Source organism: Populus nigra, chromosome 13 (assembly GCF_951802175.1).
Source record: "Populus nigra chromosome 13, ddPopNigr1.1, whole genome shotgun sequence".
Lineage (NCBI taxonomy): Eukaryota > Viridiplantae > Streptophyta > Magnoliopsida > Malpighiales > Salicaceae > Populus > Populus nigra.
This window is the reverse complement of record NC_084864.1, coordinates 14,715,153-14,732,089: the sequence shown is the minus strand read 5'-3', so window position 1 is coordinate 14,732,089 and position 16,937 is coordinate 14,715,153. Positions and strand designations below refer to the sequence as shown.

Sequence of the window (16,937 nt, the reverse complement as noted above, 5' to 3'; positions counted from 1 at the left end):
GTGTCGCTTGCACCATTCACCCTTTTATAAAACACCGTGGATGACACTATATATTTTTGTTGATTTCATTATAGTCCTCAAAGTTTTATTTTGTTCGATTTGATTCTAATTAAAGATCAATTGCTTCTGAATGTTTAGTCAATGGTGAAATTAAAAGAAAAAAGACCGAACTGAAATAGACACCAAACATAAGTGGAGTGCCAAAGATTGCATGAAAATTTCACTTAGGACCTCGATCTTTAAAAATAACACAGTATATACCATTCAAGTCCCTTTAATTTTTCAAAAAACCCAATTTTCATACCCAAGTTCATTTGTGTTATTTTTCAGATTTTGATTAAGGAGATGAGACAAAGAAAGAGTTGTTGGATTCCAGCGATGAGAAAAAAAATTCATCGTTAACTCTATTTCTAGCTACTAAAACGATTTTTTTTGGTGTCCACGAGTCCCATGAGATGAGAGGGACTTTATGGTGGTTGTTTATATCCTCGATGTTGTATGAAAAACCAGATCTGAACCAAAAAAAGCCAAAACAAAACCAATTTGATTTCAAATTTTTGGATTTCTTTTTATATTTGGAGTTGATAGAATGACTTGTGGGTGTTATGAGGGTATTGGTGAGGTGTTTTTGAGTTGAAATAGCTTGAAATTTGTGTTCTTTGGGCAAAAGACAAATTGCACCGATTTTCTAACTGAAATCTAGACTTGCAAACGATATGTTGTCTTGCTTGCTTATTTTTTTATATAGAAAAATAAAAGTAGATGATAGGTCATTCACCCCTTTAAAAAATTAAAATTAAAAATAAAAATAAGCTCAGGCCTGTAAACCCGGCCTTGAAGGCTCGTCAATGCTCCTGGGCTTTTCATTTTAGTGGCCCAGACATGCTGGGTTATGGGCTTGCGAGTCTGGGTCTCTCTCTCTCTCTCTCTCTCTCTCTCTCTCTCTCTCTCTCTCTCTCTCTCTCTCTCTCTCTCTCTCTCTCTCTCTCTCTCTTTTATAAAAGGGTTAGATATAAATTAAAGGGACGAAAATATTGAACTTAATTGAGTTCATGATCTGGGTCACAGGTTTAACAAATTAAGTCACAACAACCGAACACTATTTTTTTTTATAATAGTGCCTATTTTTATTGGTATATTTTTTAAAAATAATTTTAAAATTTATGTTTCAATTAAAATCCCTCACCTGTGATATTGTTTTTCTTATTTAAAGTTTTTTGGATAGAAATTGTTTTTTGATGGTGTTGTGCGTGTTTAATTTTTGAAAACATTATTTTGATTCATCAATAATGTTTTTTAAAATCTTTTTATATACAAGAAATTTATTTTTAAAAATAAAAAATATTTACTTTCATATAATATTTCTGATATGTGCAGCCTTGCATAATATTTGTTTTTTACTTTTATTTTATTTAATCAATTTAATATGCGTGTCTACTTTTAATATCATTTGATTGCATAGAAAATTAATAAACAAATTTAGTTTACACAACCGGGTAAATGTTCTGTTTATTAACACATTCGATTTTTCATTTTACTTTTAGTTATCGTTAATACATTTTTTTCTATTTATTACCACACACACATAATTCTCGATTTATTTGATTATATGTATATATAAACTTTTTAATTTACACTTTAAATATCTTTATGTACAAAAATGCATCAAAAAATCTTGCATGTACAAGTTTTTTATACGAGGAAAAAAAGTTGGCCCACTGACAATGTGTTAGCCGGTTTTTTTTCCAAAAAAATTAGAGTGAATGATATGATGCAATAAAAAAAATAAAGGTCTAGTCAGGCGGGTTTGCTAAGATAGACTTGCATGTGGGCCCTAAAAACATGGGCTAGGCAGGTGGACATGACGTGTCAGGCCTAACAACATTTGGTTTTTTTTTTCTCTCCTTTTTACATATTAATGCTTTTTATATGTATTTTTTCAATTTTTTTATTTATATTTAGATTAATATCCTTTTTTTTCTTTTATTTTAATTATGTGTAGAAAAGTTTTTGTTGAGAAAAAAATACCTCACTTGTGATGAAGCATAGATCAAATATATAGTGAAAATACAGAACACGTAATTATACTAATATTCCTCAAAGTTTATTTTATATTAATTATTCATATATACACAATGAACTAACAACTTCTTTTATCCATACTTTAAGGAGATTTTTAGATGATTAATAACCTTTAATCACATACTTTACTGATCATTTCATCCTTTTATACCTAAACTAAATTTTAATAAAATTTCAATTGAGTTTCTCTTTAGAAAAAAACTTCTCTGAAATTTCATAACATGCAAATCACATAATAATTTCACCATACACCTCGGATTCAACCATCCTGAATTACAACGAAAATTATATCATCATAGACAATCTTCAAGCCTAACTTGTCACCATACAGCTTCCTTCAAGCCATGTCACATCATATCAACAACATATATTACATGATTAAAATTAAATTAAACATAAAACAATGTTGCGGTTTCCATACATAAAATTAAATTTATTTCTCATCCTTTTATTTTATTTTTATTATTTTATTTCATAATCGAGTTTAATTCTGTTACTCAGTAAATTGTTTGTCCAGGGTTTACATCTTCAATCCCTTTGTCCATTTCATACTTATTTAGACTCCACATTATCATTTACTTAATTCCTATTAATTTTATTTTTTATTTTCAAAACTTCTAAGTTTCCAAGGGTTTACAATTTTAACTCTCTTTTTTTTTAATATAAATTGACAAGGTTGTCAGCCCTTGGGGTCTGTCATTGAATAACGAGTGGAATCAGTAGCTGCACAGGCAATTTTCTTCTTGGTGATTTGGATAGCAACTGGAAAGAAATCTTGTGGGAGTGTCTCAGTCTGTGTGAATAATTTGTCTAAAATTACAGTAAAATTTCTTCAGCTGGTAATTCGAAAGGGCAACCAGCGGCAACAATACTTGTCTAACAAAAATGGAGGTATTCGTGAGAAACATATAACTTCCTTGTATTGAACTGTTCTGATGTTGTAACAGCTTCATGAACAGCTTTAACATCATGATTAGCCATTCAAAGATGGAAACCGAGATTGCCACTACATATCCAGTTGAAGCTTGGGTTAAAATCTATGGATTGCCATCGACTTGCAAGAAAGGGTGCATCAGAGACAAATGATGCAGATAATATTGAAACAACCAAACTGATATGCATCTCCTAACAACATGGGATATAGACTCTGAATAATTTATAAAAATGACAGAATGTGCTGTCTTGATTTTTTGGAGAGAAAAAAAACCCATTAAATCACCAGTATGTATTATGGTTCCCATCTCCATTGACTGACCAATCTCCAAATCTGGCTGTTTCATTCTGTATTCTTTTGCACGGTGAGTTTCCATCATTGTGGCTCCATTAGTGACGACAAATTTCTAGTTGAGATCCACATGTTCAGGGAAGCTCAAACACATTGGCATCCAGATGCTAAAAGGATCTTAGGCTGTATACTTTACAGTTTGGGCTTGTCTTCTTGTCGAAAAGGAAATAGAGATCAAAGAGCATCAGAAGACATGATATCATCCACAAGAAGCAGAAGCAACAGTTGCATGCCATGCATACTGTATAACCTTAGCTCTGAGAATGATTTGCATAAAAGTCAAAGATCTCCGAGCCTTAGGAGGCATAATCCCATGCAAGGCTTGTTAAACCTCAGTTATGCTCTGGCATCCTGTTATCTGCTGCAGAAGCCTCTAGAGAATCCTTTCAGAAATTCAGGGTAAAATGGGGAGCTCCACCCTCTTGAAGGAAAAGAAGCTGACACGCCCATGATCTACATGACATAACTTCAAAGGAATCCCACCACATTGTCTCTCAAGAACTTCACTTTTTGCATTGGCTGGTGGACTTCCCCTGCAAGGTAAGGCAAGTTAAACAGTACTATACAGATTAAAATGAGAAATAGATTGGCTTTAAAATGGAAACAAACTAATGAGATGAGACGCATTAGGGCTTGATATGTGACGATCCTGGAATTCCTCTAATTAGCATCCAGATTGCAACATATATTTGAAGGACTTAGTCAGCCTTTTTCTTTTTAAAAGTCATCACTTATCATCAGTATGCAACTTTTCCAAATGACAATGGACTTCTTGGATCTCATAAATTACAGACTTCAGAGGGAAACTGTGTTTATTTGCAACCAAACAAATTTCCAACAACAAAAAATTTTCTAGCATGGCAGTTAACAGCCAGAACAGCAAACCATGGACACAACTCTAATGAAGTTATCCACTAAAGTAAGAAAGCCTAAATGATTTCCAAGGGTTCATTTACATGAAAATAAAAGGTGGAAGATATGATTAGCACAAACAGAGTGATAGGATTTTCCTTAAAATGCAGTAATATGAGAGAAGGACAAACAAAAAGTGATCAAAGAACTTCAACAATCAATCACCTCTAAGGAAAAGGTTTTCAAATTATTCAGGTTTACTATCATGCTTACCTAACTAAGCATAGCAGAAAGGCTGGATCACCGGGTGAAGACTTTCTAAACTTGCTATTTGGAAGATAAACGTCAAAATTTAGTCTCAGCTCATCAACTTGCAAATTACTGAGCATCTGCACAGCGCAAGTAATGCAGTTCTCTTCAACACCTTCAACCCTGTTGTTTTGAATAGTCCCTTGAGAAGAACAAGGTTTGCTGTTATTCTCAACACCCTTCATACTCCAAGGAACACCATGACGCCCAACAACATAACCAAGAGACTTCAAGTGTTTATATACCTCAAAAAGCTCCCAGCTGCACCCATTCCTTTCTTCAGAAATCTTCTTGTATATGTCTTTCAATGCAAGACACTCATCATTGTCATCCATAACAAGCAATGCCCCTATTTCGGCCAAAAACCTATGACAGAAAAGGTTATTCACCAATAAGATAATCTAAGAAAACTAAGACAATTACTCAATTCATGTGTTTTTGTCCTTCCAAAACATACTTATAAACATACAACTTGTTTTGTTTCATTGACTGTTGCAAAAAAAGAACTAAACTTTCAAGCCTTCACTTATCACATCCATCTATCTATATAATAATCCCTAAGAGAACAGTCTTTACCAAAGATTCTTCCTTGGAATCACTTCTAAAAAAAACTCAACCATTGAATTAGTGATTTCAACCGGAAACTCCCACAAATCCTGCGGTTTTAATTTTTCAGGTACTGATTTTCAGTAAAATTAGCCGTTTTCATCTTAAAATTAAGCTTAAAGGGTGTGCCTAACCAGGTTTTAAAAGCAATAATATTTACAGTCGAATGGATTATACCCACTATATGACTATAAGAGGCACAAAAAAAACTTCAAAGATACTTTTTTTCCCATTCTTTAATCACTTACAATGTCTCCTCAATCAAGCAAAAAGTCTTGCCATTACGACCAATCCCAGTAGTAATCCACATTTTCCCTTTCTTTTCAATAACTTCAGCCATTCCCATCTCAACATTCCATTTAGCCTTTGAAACATCACTCCTAGTAACAAAAAAAATCAATCTTTAGAACTTTAAAACAAAAACTCACTTCATTAAACTGCATAAACAATCAAGTTTTTCAATTTTTGTTAACAAAATCAGATTTTTTGTAGGTACTGGTATCTTACCTGAATTGCAGTTTGGATAGACAAGCAGACGTGGAGTAAAAGTCTTCATCGTTGAACTGGTCTGTGTCGGTCACTTCTCCTGAAGATGATTCCCAATCATCCTCCGCATCCATGGCTATGTTCTTGTGTGGCGGCGGCGCTACGCGGTATATTTTTTCTTTGTGGTGGAAGTAAGAAAATGTCAGCGTTTCAATGGGGCCTCGTGTCTCTTATCTGACTATCGTGGCCAGTTATGACTTTTTTTTATTCAATTAATTATTTTTTTATATCAGAAGTTAATTCTCAGAACTTTCAAAAATGTTTTCCATAGTTTTTTTCTTGGTAACTTCATATGACCTTCGCTACTAACCCCTTCATAAAAAAAAGAAAATTATTTCTTTTAAAAGAAGAATGCTATTTTTCTTTAGAAATGATAAAAGATAATAATTATATTGCACTCGTTTACTAATATAAAATATAAAAAAACCAAGATAACAAAGATAATAAAAATATTTTTACCTATACCTTCTATCTTAAAATAATAAAAATTCATTTAGAAACTATCTAAGAAAAAAATATTTATTTCATGTTTTTATTTTCATCACTTCAATCGAATATATTTTTAATATATATAATAATTTTGCTCGTAATTAAAATAATTGAATTATTAATAGATGAGCATGGTAGCATTACAATTTTATTTATTTATTTTTCAAGTTAAAAGAAAGACAAAATATGATTAACTTCATCCATATATATATATATATATATATATATAATATCTAAGAGATTATATTCTATATTCTTTTTTTATTCCATGATAAAATAGCATTTTAAAATTAATTCTTATATATTAAGATTAATTCCATCTTTTCTGAAAAACAAATAATAAATACTGAAATTAGAGTATTTATAAAATATAATCTTTTCCGATCACAATTCAAATAACTTTATTGATTGTTGAACTCATCAGCTACTGCCATCAAAACTATTAAATCAATCTCCACGAATAACTTAGTTTCGAAGTTTGAAATAGAGTTAAATGAGTTGATTTAAATTATTTTTTAAATTAAATTATATATTAATTAAATTACTGATTAATTTAAATTATTTTTTGAGTCACTCGAGTTTTACCGATTAATTCTCACCTATTTGTCTTTTAAAATTTAAATTATGTTTAGTTAGATTTAATAACAATTGTTAGCATTATCTTTTGTTAAGAAGAGAATGAAAAAAAAAAAAAAAAAGGATAGTTGATTTATTTCAAAACCGTTTTTCTCTCTCATTTATTATTTTTTTCTCCCTTCAAATAAATAACCCCCGTTGCCTACTCCTTCTACCTTTCCTTTTCCTTCCCAACAAGAGCATAAAAAATCAATCAACTCCTCTCCTAGACTCTCTCTCTCTCTCTTCCCTTTCCTCCATGGCACCCTCAAGACTCCTCCTCTCCCTCTCAATCCTCCTTTGCTTCCTCTCCTTCTCTTCCTCAGCAAGACCCTGCAAGACCCTTTTCATCTCCTCTTATTCTGTCTCCTACAAACCCCTTAACCCTTACCCTAACGACCCTAACCCTAACAACCCATCTTCTGGGTTCTTGATCGTAACCGAGATCCAAGAAGCCTCAATCTCCGCCTCCTCCCTGGCACTCATCAAACGCAGATTCATCCCGGTCGTTTCTAGCAGTAATTATGAAAATACCAACAAGGAAGCCACTCGCCGCGACGAGGTGGGGTCGGTTTGGGATGGATTTGGGAGCTATGACTTGAGCTCGTTGCGCGATCGTACTAAGGATATTCTTAGCGTGGTTGTTGCTTTGCTTTTTGGTGTCGGTTGTGGTGCGCTTACAGCAGCTACAATGTATCTGGTTTGGTCTTTGTTTTCTCCATCGCAGCCGCGTTATGATGATTATTTTGATGGGGATTTTAGTGATGAGGAGGAGGAGGATTTGAAGAAAATTGGGTATGTCAAGATTCCTGAGGCAGAGCAAGTTAAAGGCGGTTCGGTATGAGGGAGGTTGGTGATTTCTTGATTTGGCTCCGCGTATATAGTAATCAAGAAAGTAGTAAATTTGGTGTTTATCAAGTGTTTAATTTTATCTATGATTATGTTATTGTTGTGGATTATTGTTATTGAAGAACAGATGATGATTGTGATGTCATTAAGGTGTGTGTTGCTGTTATTGCTGACTTTTATTGTTATATAACACCAGTTGACTTTGGCGCGTTAACTCTGTGTTTTCTGTTGATGATTTGATGGAATGTGGCTTGGTTTGATGATTTGATGAATTTTAGGCTCCTGCTGACATTGCTGTTTTGTATGATTTCTTCGGCTAATGTGTTTGTGCTAGTTGATTAGTTTGTAGCTTTGATGTTAATATGAAATGGAATTGATAGGATTAGTTACTGACAGAATACAAGAAAACTTAATCTAGTAAACTACTTCGTTGAGCGTTGCAGGGTGGTGAAGTAGGCAATGTAGCTTTTGATCACCGCAAGGTCCCTGTACTGCTACTGCTATTCCTGCTGAAGCTTTATGTAGTCAATGGCTGAACCTTTAGATTTTTCATGTCCACTATCATATGCTTTCATCATCTGAAAGCTTAAAGATGGGGAATTGTTTTAGGTGTTACTGGCGGAGCTGGTCCCTTCGCATTAGAGACACTACTGAAAAGTATGTAACAGAGGAGTCCTGAGAGTTAGAGGCTGCCGCATATTCCTGTGTTAATTCAAAGATGTTTTGTGGGCAATGTTTTGTTTCATTCACTTGTGCTTCATTTTCTTAGTTGACTTGCGTTTGGCTATGCCACTTTTCCATTGCACTCATTGATTTGGTTAAAGGTGCTGGATCAATCTAAGAGAGCCTAGAAATTAGAGCTGCCATAGAAGTCTAGTCCTTGAAAAGCATCATAGTTATGACACAAGTTTGAAATCAAAGCTGCATTCTTTGAATGTCACTGAAATCCTGTAGATGTTTGTTGTTTTGAATTGTGGAGTTGAGCAAGTTAGCTAAGGAGTTGGCATGGTCTTATAAAGAGATTAAAGCATTTGCCTAGTGGAAACATTATTATTTCTGTGGTTAAGAGATGGCCATCTTTTTTTTGCTATCATTTGCAGCTATATGATCTGTTTATCTTCACACCATCTCTATAGTACAGTACCAATGCTCAATGGTACAGCCTGGAATTGGAATTTTTAAATAATCTGGATCACCTAAACTTAGCCACCCATCTAGCAATGCCCTCCTTTACCAGTCAGATGTATATTGCAGCTTCCTAAGCTGATGCGTTATATCAAGAGCATTAGTCTTACGGTTCTCTGCACTCAATGAAAAGCTTTTTAACACTTTCATAGCTTAGCAGGCTCAAGTGGTGGCTTCGAGGCTTGAATGAATAGAGTTCATATTTTCTCCATCTTCTTTTAAGTTTATTATTTTGTATTAGAACTCAATGAAGATTTTAGGATTTTGCAGTGTCCCATCGCTTTATCCCCTTTTAACCTTTTGTTTTGCTTTGTTTGAATAAATGTTAATAGCAAGATGTTCACTTACTGGGCTCAACCTATTCAGTAAATGGCCTGGATACATAGCGGATTTCAATTAATAGATGTCCACTGACACGAAATATAGAATGGAAAAAGATAAAAACTAGGGTTCCAGAGGTCTCCTAATTAAAACTTAACTATCTAATATAATCAATTTAGCATTAGGATTTTTAAATAATAAAATACTATTTAAATTAAAAATCCAATGCTAAATAGGAAAAAGAATCTAAATACAATCCTAAATAATAAAACATTATTTAAATTAAAAGTCCGCGGTGAAATAAAAAAAATCCAAATATCAATTTTAATAATAAAATACTATTTAAATTAAAAATCCTTAATAAAATAGAAAAAAATTCTAAATATAACAAGGTAATTAAAAACAATCTGACACGATAACTTTCAAGTCTTATTTGAAAGCCTTCATGGTCTTTGATTGTCATGAGATCTTAATTTAGTGGGAAACAAGATTTTCAGAATCTTTTATCAAAACTTTGGCTCGATCTAACTGTTGGATTAGAAGCTATACTTGATTTACCAAACCACGTTCTAGACTCTTTTTCAACACCTTAAAACCTATAAATCTTAACCACTAATGAAATAATGTAATAATCATTATTATGTTAAGAATATCGAAGAAATTTCCTCACATCAATTTCTTTTACCTTTGAAAAACTTGTTCTTGAATTATTTGTTAAGAATTGAATTCTTCCACTCCAAAGAAACAAATATATTGAATATAACATTGCAGCTAATATAGTCACGAGTACCATGTTTTTGACATGTAAACTTTAAATTTTAATTTATGATGTGTGCATGCTAAAACATAATTCATATTAATATTATACTTTATGTTCTTATGAAATTCACTTGTAGTTCCTTTCTATATTCTATTCCAATGATATGGTGGAAATGCATTTTTAGCCGCTGAAAAGTACTGCATGCGCAATCCAAATAGTACGAGCGCCTCTCACACACTAGTACGTGCCTTGCACGCGCCCACCACTTTTGGTTTTTTAGTTATATTTGATTTTTATTAAAATACCAAATTGTCTCTTATACAACTTAGTTATCACAAAAAAAAAAACCAATAAGAAAAGAAAAAAGTGCCCCTGCACGCCAACTTTAAAATTTATGTTATCAATGGTATTCTAGTTGTTTCATTGTGCTTCTAAAATGCAAAACGACCTACTTGTCTTTGAACAATATGATAATGATCATTGGACCTTATGGAAAGACCATACTGCCTGTTTTTTTTATGAGAAGGGTAAAACCATCATTAAACTTTATAGTGAACAATGATTCTAAATCTAGGTGAACAATGTTTTCCCAAAAATATTGCTAACAGTAGATGCTATTCAAATGATTTAACATGATATGTGGTTATATAATCTAACCTAGTAATTAACCTAGTTTAAATCCCGTTAACAGTTTGGGTGGATTAATTTATAAGTTGGTGGGTTGACCCAAATTATAATTTTTTTATATATAAAATTTTAAAATAATATTGTTTTGGTAAGGAAAAAAACTAATTCAAAGTAAAACCTGGTTCGAGTTGAGCTCTGAATGACAGGTTATTGAATTGAGTTGTTGGGTTAGGCTGGGTTTTATAAGGGTGTTGTTAGCTCATAATGAATTCCTACATGTTATAACCTAATTTTTGAGTTATATATAAAAAAAATAATAAAAAAATAAAAAATAAATTGAAATTTAGGTCAAAATAACATAAATTAAAAGTTTGGGGACATAATTAAACTTTAGATTAGTTTTAATTAATAAAATCAGTAACTTAATTAAAGAATTGATAAGTTTGAGGACTTAATTAAACTTGAAATTAGTTTAATTAATGAAATCAAGGGCTTAAATGAGAAAATACCTAAGTTTGAGGTGATTCGGGTTAAATTGCAAGAAATTAAAGTCCAAGGGCTAGTTTGTAAATGGTGCTAAAATGCAGGGATCCAATTATAATTTATCCAGGGGCTTGATTACAAAATCTCAAAACTTTATTCAATGACCAAAGCCATTTGAGTTGGGAAAACGGCGCCGTTTCACTGAAGACTATTTATCTTCCTCATCTCACCAAACCAGGGGAAAGAAACGCCCCTGCCAGCTGCCCACGATGCAGCTCCTGCATTAATAACGGTCGGTCGCCTTATTATATGGAGGCGACCGCATGGCATTCTCTGGCTTTATAAAAGCCAGAGAAGGGCCATGAACGAAGGAGGGAGGAAGACAAAAAAAAACCAGAGAGAACACGGACGGGAAAACCAGTAGAGAGAGAAGAAAAAAAAAACTACACAGGGAGACACGCAGAGACAGGGGACGAACGAACAGAAGAGAGAAACAAAGGGTGAGACCGTTGCACTTCGTCTTCAGTAGCAGCTCCAAAGCTCCATCTTCAGCAGTCACTGCACCAGAAACAGTGCATTCAAGGAGGAAGAACATAGAGACACGAGCAAAATACAGAGAGAGCAACGAAGAACACAGGACAAACACCGAACAAAATAAAAAGAACAAGAAGCACAGGAAACAGAGCGAAAGACAGAAGAAAAAAAGAGAGAGACAGACCTAGAGAGAAACAGAAAGAATAGGAGAGACGAGAGAGGCAGAAGAAAAACAAAAACACAGAAAGCAAAAAACAGGGAGAAGGAAGAACAGAGAAAGAACTGAAGAGGGGAGTAGCATCGACCCGCCAGCACACCATCGTCAGCTTCTTCCCCAGCGAACCAGGTAAGTCGCTTCTCTTCCCCTGCATGACAATCACACTGTTCACTATGAAATATAATTACCTTCCTAGGCATGAAAAAAGGAAAACATAATTCCATCTTTGAAATCTGAGTTAGAGTGACATGGGCTTAAAAATCTAATTACAAGTAGAAGGGTCTAGAATCCTATAAAGATCCAAAACCCAATTCAAATAGGTCTCTCAAACATCATATCAAAATACAAGAGAGGTAAGCCAATAGCAGTGACAATAAGCGTGGAGGGGACTCCAAACTTCAAATGGCTCCAAAAGGTGATAGTGTAACTGGGCTGGGCACGACGAGCCTGTTCACACATAATTAGGTTTGCGGCAGAACCTATCAGCGAGAGGTTTCCAGCAACTGTGCTAACCCATGCCAGGATGAGCCAAGCTTTCTTCTCTTCACTGGGAGATATTGCAGTGGCAGAAGCAACTACCTTTGCTTGAAGCAAAAGAACTTGTAAGTCAAAAATAAGTATAGATTAGATTGTTTAGTTTATCATAAAAACACACGGAAAACATGTTACAAAAAAATATATACAAAGATTCTAACCTGCATAGTAATTATGTAATATATCTATGTTTAAATTAAAATAAAAAAAAATATTTATTGAAACACTTTAAATAATGAAGCTTTTGTTATTGTTAATGATGAATTATTTGTCATTGACATTTTATTGTTTATTACTTGGTGCAAAAATTATTTGTAAAAACTCTTTCAAGATTCAACACCATCTTAGTATGAATATATTTTTAAACGAAATCTTTAAAACAAAGTATATGGACTCAATAATCTCTCGTCAAAATAAACATAAGCTCTAGATTTGAGAATAATATAGAAATTTAAAAAAATAAAGAGAAAAACACTAAGATTTAAGGAAATAAAAAATATATAAAATCAGGAAAAACATTATCTTGAACTCTTTTTTCACTCCCTTTTTTATAATTGATTTTGGAAGTTCAAAAGTTTTTAAAAAATTAATTTTGGTATCAAACATTATCATCATAAAACAAAAAGAAAAAATTCTTTAGGTTTTGTTGAAAAAATACTTGAAAAACTAATCAAATTCTTCCTTTCATAGGATGGGCGAAATAATAAGCTTGATTGTAAGAAATAATTCTTCATGGATCAAATCCAAGCCATATTTAAGTTGGTAAAAAAATAATATTTTATAAATCAAAAAATTATTTTAAAATAAATCCAAATCCAAGTATATGCCATGCAGAGGCCCGAGCATGAGCCTTAGTGCTGTAGTTAAATCAAAGGAAGAGAATCAGGGCATCAACTTACCGGTTGGTACATTCGAAGCAACATTTGAGAGAACAAGTATTACAATGGCCAGCACAGCAATCCCACTAGCATGATCGATCCGTGCATGAGGCTCCATCAAGTTCCAGAAACTGGTAGGAATTCCTGTTCTATTGAAGCCATCAACCGTGATAAACATTCCACAAAAGAGTACCAGAACAGAGTATGAAACCTGATCCAAGCAACTACGGATAAGTAGATTTTTACTCAATCGAATACTGCATGGAAGTATTACAGTTGATGAAAAGATATTTCGGAAAGCAAATAGAATTTTTGTGAAAGACCTGTTGATTTACCTTCTCTAGGCAAGGCCCTGCATCTTTGAAATCAAGAATCACAAAAATGAGGGATGCTGTGAGTGTTGTCCAAGACATGTTGAAACCCATTAGAAAACCAACCAGCATTCCAACAGTACCAAGGTAAATACACAACTTCCTTGACAATCTTTCCCATCTATTCAGCAGGCCTTTACTTTCTTCGGTGGACTGTTGCGGCCCGGACTCTGAATCTTCCTGAACAATCAATTCATCCAATGCATCTTCTTCTTCCCTAACATCAGATAACAACCTCCAAAACATGCATATAAGAATTAAAGCATTCACAAAGACACCCACAAGCACTGCGGGAAGAAGTCCCAATACGAATTCCCCAAAAGAGATGCGACTTTGAATAGCAATTATCAAGTTTTGAGGGTTGCCGATTGGAGTTGCAGAGGATCCAATATTCGAACTTGAAGCCAACCCAAGCAAGAAAGGTTCGGGTCGAATATTGTTTTGTCTAGCAATCTTTAATATGAACTCAGTGAGAAAGACACATGCGGTGTCATTAGTGAACAGAGCGCTTGAAATGGCAGAAACAATGCAGATCCGGCAGAGCATGTCCTTCGCCCCCCAACTCTTCCATGAGAACAAGACTCCCAGGTCCTTGAACATGTCTGCTCTTTCAAGATAGATGCTTACAACCATGGTTCCAAAGAGAAGGCCCAGTACAGGGAGGTTGATGGCAGAATATGCTTGCTCAGGGGTGATGACTTTGAAGATAACCATAAGAATTGCCCCGAGGATGGAACCTGCTGTCCTTCCAATGGGTAAGAAAGGAACTGCTGGGAAAACTGCCAAAATCCAAAAGATTGCGAAGGCAAGTGAACCTAAGACAACCTTCTTAAACGAACCCAGAGCCATTTCTGTAACTTACAAGATTATGCTTGTTTGTGAGCTACCACTTAGCAGACCTCCACCTTTGCAACTTCAGATAAATTACTGGCTCTGAAAGAAGAAGATATCACCCTGTAGCTCAAACAGTATTTGCAACAAACTGAGAAAAGAGTAAAACTACAAATTTATTAAGAGCTAGTGAGATGGAAGTTATTAAAAGTCTTTTAAAAAATTCCGAAAAGGATTCTGGAACCAGAAAGATCAATGAGTTCATATGAATATTTCCACGATACGTTTAAAAGACGCATCAGAATGGGAGGCTAAGAAATGGATTGAAGATGCTGGATATTTTCTATTCTGAAGCAGTCAAAGCAGCCGAAGACATTTCAGAACAAGCAAACGATTTCCAAAATAACCTTTAGCATGACATTCCATGCTGAAAATCTAGTAGTTTTTGAGCAAAAGGGAAATGCGTGGTCCTAGAGCACATATCTTTTTCCTAGTTGATATGGAGGTTATTAATTTTTTTTTTAAAATTCCAAAAAGGGTTGTGGAACCAGAAAGATAAATGAGTTCATATGAATATTTCCATGATACGTTTCAAAGACGCATCAGAATGAGAGGCTAAGAAATGGATTGAAGATGCTGGATATTTTCTCTTCTGAAGTAGTCAAAGCAGCCGAAGACATTTCAAAGCAAGCAAACAATTTCCAAAATAACCTTTAGCATGACATTCCATGCTGAAAATCTAGTAAATGCGCGGTCCTAGAGCACAGATCTTTTTGCTAGTTGATATGGAATTTGGATCATGCGCAACCAGCGGGAAATATGCTACTGAGACATCATATATATAACAACGTTAACAGTTCAGGACTTGTGTGTGCAGGTGAACCTATGGGGTGGGACTGTTTTCAGATATTTAAACATTGTATCTGGAAATTAATAGCATGCAAGCAAGTAGTGAAGTTGACATATTCTGCAGCTAAGAAATACTGCCTTAAGAGACTCTACATACCTGATCCTTGCATGAACGCACACTCTTGATCCTCGTAACATCACCAACACGAATACATGGCTCTAGGAAAATAGAGTCACCATATGAGCTTGGCTTGTTAAGCTTCCAACTTCTCGACAGGGAGTCTTAAAGCTGCTGCAGGTTCCCACTGAGCAATCTCTTTGGAGCAATTATGTAAGCTCACAGTTACTCTGTCAACCTAATTGAACACTGGAGTTCTGTCTTGCTCCAAAGAAACTCAAACTGGAACAAAGTGAGATAAGCAAGCAAATCAAATCCTTGGATAAAAGATAGTGAGAGGTTGGGGATTTGCTCTCTACACTTCCAATGCCGGTAAGCGCAGTGCGGATTTATATACAGGGAAAGGCAAGAGAGTAAATAAATTTATGCCATAAGAGGAAGACTATAAAAGGAGAAGACGCCAAGAAGAAACACATACAGTTACTAAGACTAATTTGGTAATGTATATCATTGTTTTTTAAATTGTATTTTACTTATAAATGTATTAAAATATTTTTTATATATTGTTTAAAATTTAGTTTTGATATTACAACATCAAAACAATTAAAAAAACACATAAAATAAATTAATTTAAAACAAAAAAAATAAAAAACCTTTAAAAATACAATTAAATTACAAAAACAATCAGTACAATAATATCTGTTTGTTTTAATGTCGTGACTGCGTTTTGCTTTATTATCATTTGTCTTTAAATGATTCGTTAACTTTGTTTTTAATTCCAACACAACTAACATTGAACCAACATGTTTGAAGCAATGATCTATGTTTTAATTTGTGTTAAAAAAAAGTATACTTTACTTTCAAATTAACATTTTCTTTGAACCCCACATCAAAAAAATTTTAACCATGTTTTAATGAATGATACTCGAAATAGAATGCATGTTTAAATTGAACAAAAAATATATTTTAAAACGTGATTAATTAGTATTTCAAAATAATAAATATAGAGATGACAATTACCAAACATTCGTTATCTTAAACTTGCTCCCTTGAACAAGATTTCTTCCCCCCAGTCCCAACCAAACCCCTCCAACAACAAACAGAGGAAACAGATGGAGACCTCAATTGTCTACCATGAAGTGATATTAACTGGAAATTAATATTTCCATGAATACGTTTACAAAGATGCATCAGAATGAGAGGCTAAGAAATGGATTGAAGAAGCTGGATATTTTCTCTTCTGAAGCAGTCAAAGCAGCTGAAGACATTTCAAAGCAAGCAAGAGATGAAAAGCTTCTGATGTAAAAGCAAGAAATATACATCTTTACCAGTCAGATGTATATTGCAGCTTCTGATGTATTATATCAAGAGCATTAGTCTCACGGTTCTCTGCACTCAATGAAAAGCTTTTTAACACTTTCATAGCTTAGCAGGCTCAAGTGGTGGCTTCGAGGCTTGAATGAGTAGAGTTCATATTTTGTCCATCTTCTTTTAAGTTTATTATTCTGTATTAGAACTCAATGAAGATCTTAGGATTTTGCAGTGTCCCCTCGCTTTCTCCCCTTTTAACCTATTTAGTAAATGGCCTGGATGCAT

General features: G+C 33.9%; 3 protein-coding genes across 5 annotated transcripts; 1 reads left to right on the top strand and 2 right to left on the bottom strand.

The window, feature by feature from the left end:
* Positions 1-2,976: 2,976 nt before the first annotated feature.
* Positions 2,977-5,865, bottom strand: LOC133670626 (uncharacterized). The gene is made up of 4 exons (XM_062091165.1): positions 5,642-5,865; positions 5,383-5,514; positions 4,493-4,894; positions 2,977-3,900 (listed from the first exon to the last, which is right to left on the bottom strand). The coding sequence occupies exons 1-4, from the start codon at positions 5,752-5,754 to the stop codon at positions 3,762-3,764; spliced, it is 786 nt and encodes a 261-aa protein (XP_061947149.1). The 5' UTR covers positions 5,755-5,865; the 3' UTR covers positions 2,977-3,761.
* A 1,083-nt stretch (positions 5,866-6,948) lies between these two features.
* Positions 6,949-7,847, top strand: LOC133671657 (uncharacterized). The gene has a single exon (XM_062092471.1). The coding sequence runs from the start codon at positions 7,044-7,046 to the stop codon at positions 7,626-7,628; it is 585 nt and encodes a 194-aa protein (XP_061948455.1). The 5' UTR covers positions 6,949-7,043; the 3' UTR covers positions 7,629-7,847.
* Positions 7,848-11,959: 4,112 nt separating this feature from the next.
* LOC133671136 (silicon efflux transporter LSI3-like) lies at positions 11,960-15,006 on the bottom strand. 3 transcript variants are annotated; one of them, XM_062091785.1, is made up of 3 exons: positions 13,508-15,006; positions 13,194-13,383; positions 11,960-12,344 (listed from the first exon to the last, which is right to left on the bottom strand). In XM_062091785.1, exons 1-3 carry the CDS (start codon positions 14,390-14,392, stop codon positions 12,073-12,075), a joined length of 1,347 nt encoding a protein of 448 aa, XP_061947769.1. In that variant the 5' UTR covers positions 14,393-15,006; the 3' UTR covers positions 11,960-12,072. The 3 variants fall into 3 exon arrangements, with proteins under 3 accessions (XP_061947769.1, XP_061947768.1, XP_061947770.1); XM_062091784.1 differs by having other exon boundaries at positions 11,960-12,359; positions 13,508-14,999; XM_062091786.1 differs by having other exon boundaries at positions 12,165-12,339; positions 13,508-15,003.
* Between the last annotated feature and the right edge of the window lie 1,931 nt (positions 15,007-16,937).